The 9,131-nt window shown below is 27.3% G+C and overlaps 1 protein-coding gene across 1 annotated transcript in view; it reads right to left on the bottom strand.

Annotated features, from left to right (window-relative positions):
- The window catches only part of LOC111623805 (Golgi resident protein GCP60-like), a 21,991-nt gene extending 14,905 nt beyond the window's left edge, over positions 1-7,086 (bottom strand). The window contains exons 1-3 of the mRNA XM_023366506.1: positions 7,052-7,086; positions 5,980-6,093; positions 3,108-3,195 (exon numbers count right to left, since the gene is read on the bottom strand). Of these exons, the coding sequence (XP_023222274.1) occupies positions 3,108-3,195; positions 5,980-6,093; positions 7,052-7,086 (237 nt within the window). The remainder of the gene's footprint in view (positions 1-3,107; positions 3,196-5,979; positions 6,094-7,051) is intronic.
- Positions 7,087-9,131: the final 2,045 nt, after the last annotated feature.

Here is a 9,131-nt window from a genome sequence, read left to right as displayed (position 1 = left end):
AAAAGTTTCGAATATAAATAATAAAAAAGAAAGAAAACAAAATTGAAAAATGTAACCTTCTTTCTTTTCAGCCATTTATCTTTTGGAGAAAGTCCTGGAATAATGTTATCAAATTTAAGATACATTACTCTGGAAGGGTAACATTTGCATTGGACGTTGATCATTGAGAAAATACAACACATCGGAGACTGAGAACAGCTGTTGAGCAGAGAGATACAATGGCAAACAAATAACAAAAGTGGAGATAAACAAAACGCTCAGTCAATATGCTAATGGAGGACGTGAAAGAAATTCTTCAAAAGAAACTCCAAGAAAGAAAAACATATTTAATACGAAAACAATCGATAAATATTAATAAAATATAAGCTTTAAAAGTCAATCGATAAATTTGCGGTTTGTAATTATGTCGAAGAAGATCTCGAGGCGAAATTTTCCATCCGATTACTCAAAACAGTATTTACTCTCAACGATAATATCGTACATTCCTCGGAAATTGCTTTTGTTTGAATATATTTTGGCCACGACAGTTACATTGTAAATATAAAATCTCACGATTTACAGATAACCAATGTAGAAAGGACAGTTTCTTTTTATTATTATTATTTTTTTACCTCGAGGTCGTTGTACTTTCATCAATAACTTCCTCTGCAATATAATGAAGAGTAAACCACTTCCTTCTTTTTATATTCTAGCAATTTTTTAAAACCAATATCCACACCGCATTTATTCTTTATTGTAACACATTTACTAATATTCATATGGATTTTTTTATTATTTAATTGCCATATTTCCAGAAAAAAAAACATGAAGTTTTTCTATATTTTATCCAATAATTTTATTCAGTAATTCCAGTGTTAAGCTACGTATCGTGAATATTTAATGGATTAAAAAAGTGTATTCGGGGTTAAATAAAACGNTATTTACAATAATAATAATAATAAATATAAAATTAATGTTTATAAATTTAAAAAAATCAGGAGTTGTATATAAAATTAATTGTAATTGCCAAAAACCAAAAAATTATATAGGTGAAACTAGTAGAATGTTAGAATTAAGAATTAAAGAACATGAAGCAGCAATTAGATTGAAATACAATAATTCTCCGTGGTTCAACCATATAAAAAATAGTAATTGTCAAATAGATAGAAATAATATAAAAGTAATTCATTTGGAAAAAGATATGTATAAATGTAAATTTAAGGAACATATTGAGATTATAAAATTTAATGATGATAATTTAATCAATATATCAAATGGTATGCAAATAGATCAACAGTGGTACAATATAATAGGTGGTGCTAATGGAAAAAAGTGAATGTAATGTATTTATCACACAGTGTTGTATTAGAAATATGTTGTGAAATTATGTATGTATCCTCTTAAAAATGTTTTTAATATTACTATACTGCATATGATTAACCTGTAAAACGATTATAATTACAGTCACTGCAACGTTATATTGTAGAAAATACACATTCATTAAAAGTTATACATACTTATATAAGATTTTATGAGCACATAAAATATAAAAGTGAGTATGTATCAAATTATATTGTTATTTTATTGGAATATGTGATGTTATGGAGTAAAAAATTATAAAATTATTAATATATTAGGTTTTCCATATAAAAGTTTGGAAAATGTATTTGTGGTGTTTTTAATGGCTGTATTAAAAAATCTTTCCAATGTTACTCGTTATACACTGTGGTTTAAGAAGACAGAACCATATGTATCGTATAAGTGTGACAATTTTTAAGTATAATAGTTTTATGTCAGTTAATATGACCTACACGTGAGAAATTTTTGTCATGTTACTAATTGTGGTTTTTTTTTTAATAATTTGTAGTATTGCACTAAAGAGGGACTTAACATTTATATAAGTCCGAAATGCATATGTGGAAACAATAAAAGAAGTGTCTAACCTGAAAGCTGTAATGATAGTCTACCGAACTTAATTTTGGATTAAAGAGACATACATACATAGATCATAATAACAGCTACCAAAAGTGATATTTACAAAAAAAATTATTTTTAATTGTTTTTAAACCATCTGATTCAACAAAATTAGACTTTCCACTGATTGTTGCTGCTAATTAATTTCATCATATAATCACTCAATTATTCATAATTCGAAGTTTAGACTATTTACAAAAAGTCAAATTAACTTTTGAGTCCATCTTTATCCTTTATACACTACCACAGTCTTAAAAAATTGCTTTGAAGAACTCTTCTTAAACACAGATAAAAATTGCTAAAAAACTTCACAAGGTTAAAAAAGATCAAGTGTCAGCCTTTTCTTGTAGGTTTCTGACACTTTTACAATTAAAAACACAAAGAAATTCTTCACCCTTATCATTTTTATCCACCTCTAAAGTGTATAAAGGATAAAGATGGACTCAAAAGTTAATTTGACGTTTTGTAAATAGTCTAAACTTCGAATTATGAAGAAAATACATCCTGAGTTATCACAAAAATTGTAATCATATGCAAATAATGTAGATACTCGTAACTACCACTATAGGGCCAGAAGCAGTTTAAAAAGGTGGATAAAAATGATAAGGGTGAAGAATTTCTTTGTGTTTTTAATTGCAAAAGTGTCAGAAATCTACAAGAAAAAAGGCTGACACTAGATCTTTTTAACCTTGTGAAGTTTTTTAGCAATTTTTATCTGTATTTAAAAAGAGTTCTTCAAAGCAATTTTTTAAGACTATGGTAGTATATAAAGGATAAAGATGGACTCAAAAGTTAATTTGACTTTTTGTAAATAGTCTAAACTTCGAATTATGAAGAAAATACAACCTGAGTTATCACAAAAATTGCACTCAATTATTGTTATCAGTATATTTTAGTCTCAAAGTGATTGCAGGAAGTGTCACCTACTATTGTATTTTTAAAATCATCATTGAGAATGTAGAATTTCCAATGAAATTTTTAGAGATCTTCCAATTTTAAAGTCAAATTTTTCATAGAAAAAGTCCTAACAGGGCCATGAACAAAACAACGTCCAGTATTGAAATGAAGAAAAGCGCACATAAAAATATTCTAACCAATTTCAAAATCACAAAATTTGAATTTTATGTTGAAAATCATAATATAAAAAAACTTACTTGTTCAGGATTTCCTGGATATTGCTGTTCAGCATAAGCTTTAAATTGGTGATATGTCTGTCTGTTAAGGGCTTCTTGAATTAATCTCCTGAAAATTAAATAATGTGTAAATAACAAATCAGTGTAATAAGAAGAAGAAATTTAACTTTTTTGAAATACATTAATGAGAATATAATTTATAGACTTCTAATTAACTGTAAAAGTCCAAAAAAGAAATAAAAATATGTCTGACACTATTCCAACTATGCTGAAACATATTTACATATACATATACAAATACATATTAAATATATTTATATTTAATATGTATTTATTAAAATCATTTTCTAGCATTAGATTCAATAATTAATATAAGTATGAGAAAAAGCAAGATTTTGTTGTTTTTATTATAATGAAAATAATCATAACTTCAAGAACCTACAAAAAAATAAAAAGAAGCATTTAGATTTGCTTATAATCATTAAATATTATATTCCAATGCTAACATGTTCATATTCATTTTATTATATTTCAAAAAATTATATCCATATTAACAAACAATAGTTTTTTAAAAGCTCTTCATTTTATTTACAAGTTAATAATTAATCAAATGCTAGAAAATAGTTGTGCTTAATTTTTAATTCATAATAAAACTTTTGAGCTGTTAGGTAAATAAAATAATATTAATTGACTTTTGAAGACTGCATATTTAAAGGTTTAAAACAATTGTATTTACTACATTTGTGTTTTTATATTTCATATTTCTGTTAACAAATGTAAAAAAATATTATATTATTTAAAGGCAATTTCTTAAAGCATATATTATAATTTCAAAATTTTGTTTCATATGAAAAATTTCAAATGAACTATTGCCTTTATATATTTCACATAAATCTTTCATTTTGTACTATTATTATTATTACTTAAGGAATAACAAAAGATAAATAAAAACTGTCTTAATATCCCAGCTTCTTTGTTTTGTTTTAATTCACTTCTAAACAAATTTATAGCTTATAATACCTTTAAATTCTTTAAGAAGTAAAAACTGTCTATTGGTATTACAGATAAAAACATTTAATTGAAGAGATTTTGACAGTACATAACTGTCTTCAGATAATATGGTTAGAAATCTAAAGAAAGAACACATTTTAAAATTGCTCTTTGCACACAAGCAATTTGAAAATTATTCAAAAGATTAAGTGCATATACAGTAATTGAAAAATTAGAATATTTACTTTTTGATTAATAAATTAATTTATGATTCTAACTCAATATGTTATGTTTAACATGACTATCAAATAATTATAATAAAATCAAAATAATTTAATTCAAATGACAAACAGTATGAAAATTATAATCAAATAATTTATTTCATTTATTATATTTATCATCATCTAATTCAAAGATCTATAAAAATCAAAGCATTTTATCTGCATAAATTTTGAAGTCAAAAGGATCAGAAAAAGAAATGACCTATTTATTAAAATATGGTTAAATATATATAATAAAATGTTAAATTTCATTTATTTTTTGAATTAAAATGCATAATAATTACATAGACTATCATTATGAGTAATGTGTATAAAACTTTATATATTAAAAATTTACATGAAAAATGGTGAGTTTCAAGTAACTTGTTCATAATTTATTTCAATTACAAATACAATCTGAGAAAACAGTAATCCCTGAATTCTTATTTTCAGAATTTCACAATAAGGAAACACAAAAATACAGTTCAGTATTGTAAATAATACTCAATACTCAAAATTAAATATACAATATTGTAAAATACAGGGTAGCCCAAAAACAGGTAACCAAAGTTTATTGCTCATGTATGTATTGTAAGTGTCATTTGGGGCAATGTATCACATGGAGGGAATATGGACTTCTTGGAGGCCACTTTTCCAGAATGTGTAGCATTGAAGGATAATATTCAACATAAGAGGAATTTTACCTGACAAATGTAATGCCACAGTGGAGAATACTATACAGCAAATGAAGCTATACTTGAAACATGATGGCAGAGGTGGAGTATATAGTTTCCCATCAACAGAATTAGATCTTACTTACTTGTTAGTAAAGTGTACAATATATTGCTCTCTTGTGTTTCAGTACTGTACTTTTTTTGGGCCACCCTGCAGAATTTTTATTTATTAAAAATTGTATTTTACAAATCATTTATTACACATTATATTTTACTTATATTAACTATATTTTACTATTACATTATGTTCTTTAAATTATAAATATACAAATTATATCTTATAATATTCAGTATTGTACAATATAATTTTTACAATACTGAATAAAAATGAAAAATTTAACTATATGAATAATAATTTTAGCTGTAATAAAGTATTATATTAGAATAACATTTTAATATAATAAAGAATTGATTACTTATGATTGTAGCATTGTAAATGTTTATGATATTGTACTGTACATTAGCATTATTATGTAAGTTTTGATTAACAATGAGTATAACATGTAAGAATTCGTCATACTTGAAGCAGTCTTCTGAAAAAATATCAAATGATCTGAATTATCATTTGATATCTCATGGTATCAAAAAAAAACCTGTTTTTTCTTTGTGAAGTAATTTTCAATGACAGTTTGTGCACCTTTTCATAAAATATATGGTAAATGGTAACTTTCTCATTGGAGAAAAAGAGGAAAGAAAAGAACCAAAGAAAAAAAACTTTTGTAACAATTTAACCATTACATTTACTATTGAAAATTAAAAATTTTAATTACAATGATGAAAATTGGCTAATGTTTTCAAAAAATTTCATGTACCAAGAATTATGAATGAAAAACATATTTTAATTTAACTTGTGAGAGCTTGTATATTGAATTTTATGAATTTTATAATAGTAATATATTCAAAATTTACTTTTGTTGAGCTTGATGTTGCAGCTCTTGTAATTCTTGCAACCTTGTTTCTTCTTCCAATCTTAATCTCTCTTTTTCTTCTTCTTCTCTGCGTTTCTGTTCTTCAGCTTCCTTCCTATTATATTTAATAAAATATCTTAAAATTATTTGTATGATTTAGTTTATTACATAATAATTTTTTTATTAATATTGATCACCAGATATTAAAGATCCTATGGTAATCAAGGCAAATATTCCTTACCACAAATATTTTTTATACTGGATGATTAATTACAATCATCCAGTAAAAGTATTTTTATTCAATATTGTCAAGAGAGAAATTTAATAGTCTAAATGCATCCATATATGGTAAAAGTAACATTTCACTACATGTGGAAAACATTTCCGTAAAATAAATGCAGTGAAATTTATTTGTAAAATATATCTCATGATTATGTTGAAACCTTAGTACTAAAGGGGATTCTGCTCAATGTGATCTCCCATTCTGAAGTTGTAAAATTTGAAGGATATGAACAGTGTGTTAAATGAACAACCATAATTGATTCTCTATGATGCTTCTCATATGCAATGCAATATTATCTTTCAAGGCTGCCAAATTTGCAACATGTCCTCTATAAATCACACTTTTTAAGTGTCCCCACAATCAAAAATCACATGAATTAAGATCTGGAGAATGAGGTGATCAAATAGTAGGAAACATACAACTAATCACTCTGTTCTTGAAGCAATGTCACAAAGTTCTACATCGTAGTGTAGTTATGCAGTGTCCAACATGGAGATGCTCCAACTTGCTTGAAAACAGTTGACTCAAAGCATTGTTGTTGTTTCAGTTAGGGTATAACAAAAGTGTTGAGCACCATTGGGTATGACTGGGCCATCACAGAGCATGTCACAGGCCCATTCAGACTAGCTTCTTCAAAAAAGAATGGTTATAGTTTAAATGTGGCTATAAATCTACATCAGACTAACTTTATATGAATGCAGTAAAATCTGTTGGTTTTTCTGTGACTCAAATGCAACAGTTACAGATGTTCACTATTCTACTGAGATAAAAATGTGCTTCAGTGCTTTACAGGATTTTCCATGGCAAGGACACATCTACATCCATTCTGGCAAGAGAGATCAATGTAAAGGTTAGTTGGGTTTCTCTATCAATGGAAAGCAATTGCTGATTGTAGCTGATCTTATATGGATAACACACACCAGCTTTCAAAATATCTTCTACACTATGTTATATGTACTGTACACCTGACTGCCATAACATTGCACATTCAGTGAGAGCCAGAAACATTATTCATTAACATCTTCAATTACTTGTGAAGTGGTACGTTTTCTCCTTAAGCAAGATGAACTCAGGCATTCAGTTTCTTGAACTGAGTGAACATTCTCTTGAGAGCTTGTAGAGTCAGTGGTCCTCAGCACAATTTCTTATGACACTGAAATTCCCAAAGTGTAATCATAGATTGCCATTGCAGCTGATACAAATGACATTTAATAGCTGTAGCCTCTTTTATACACAGAACTTGGCTGTAACATATGTACTTATGCAAAGGAACTGCTTTTTCATTGTTTGTAGTGCCTAAAGTGTCTCAGTGGTACTAATTTATTTTTATGGGAATGTCGTCCACTTCTCCTGAAATGTTGTAAGGAACCAAGTCTGAGCGTTATTTTTATTTTACTTTTATTATATTTTGTTTGGGGCTTATGTTTAGTTAGGACAAAGGTTTCCTCACCCATCACCTTAGAAAGTTAAAAAGAGAAGATAAAACCAACTCACCGACGAAAAAAAGAAAGCATCATAGCTAGCAACTGCACTCACGTGCACGCCCAAGTGGCAGATAGTAAGCCCGCACTGAAAGGAAGGAAGACCCCACAGACTTTTAGGAGACTTGTTAAACCTTAAAGGAAACATCCCGATAATTGTTCACGAAAAGACTGTAAAAGGTTAACAAAGTATTGTCGGGAATTAAGCTACCAGATAAACAAGAAAAAAGTGAATGTTACGTATAAGTATGTAAATGAGGGGAGTGTCTCACTTAGAAACTGTGACGTCACCTCAGACTATAAATAGTGTAGCTCAAGTGAAGAAAGCAGAGGTGAGCTCCTAAAAGAAATAAGCGTAGTCTGCTAGTAGCAGTGAACGAGGTTTCCAATAGGAAATAGTCCAAAGCGTTTGCAGTTTTCGATTTGTGGATCGAGGAATAGGAAAAGTCTTGAGTTAGAAAAAAGGTTCCTAGTATAATTGAGGTGACGGTTAGGATTTGTAGTTGTAAGAATTTCTGTACCTTAAATTAAGGATTGATTTTGTCAGAATTCCAAGGGGAATAGTTCTAAGTTAGAATAAGATTGTGATTTTGTCGGGTTGATTGATTTTTTTTGGAATTTATTTGATTGAATAAATTTGTTGTTTGTTATAAATATTGCAAATAGTTATTCCTAGAACTTTATTAAATACTTTTATTGATTTTGACTAACTTGTCTTTAATTTATTTTGGTGCACACGAAAGTCCAGGCCTGGCAAACTAACAAACGCGAACCCGTGTAAAGTGCCCGTTAGGTACTGGCTCTTTCCGGAACGAAATTCGTTGTAGAGCGATAAGTTAAAAATAGTACTTTACAATGTCACCATACCAGAAATTTAGCAGTTTAAATGCAACCAAATTTCTCTAAACTGCATTGAATAGGGGTACTTTATGATCATCCACTATATTAGATATAAATATTGAAACTTCAAAAATTTAAATAGTTGCTATTTTTAAAGTAAATAATTTTTAAAATAAAAAAAATTTATGTCTAAAGTTAATGGTGATAAAATTGTATTTAAACTTACAGTTAATTTATTTTATTTCTATAATCTGATTATAAAACTATAAATTTCTTATGTAAAAGTTTCATTATTATTTTTCAGAAAATAGCTGCAACAACAAATAAAAAAACAATTTTTAGGATTATTCATGCCAAGATCTTAATGAGGTAACTTTAAATTCATTAAACAATCAAACCCTTAAAAAATAAAGTCATTGTATTTTCATGTATATAAGAGGGGGACATATGGGGCAAAATTGCATTATATTCCACAAAGTACCTAAAAATTCACTATATTAAATAACTTTTATAGTGTCAGAAGCAACTTTTTTTCCTATTGTTTTTGAT

This window comes from Centruroides sculpturatus, unplaced genomic scaffold (assembly GCF_000671375.1).
Source record: "Centruroides sculpturatus isolate CEXI.00-Female unplaced genomic scaffold, Cexi_2.0 scaffold162, whole genome shotgun sequence".
Lineage (NCBI taxonomy): Eukaryota > Metazoa > Arthropoda > Arachnida > Scorpiones > Buthidae > Centruroides > Centruroides sculpturatus.
This window is presented reverse-complemented; position numbering and strand designations above follow the sequence as displayed.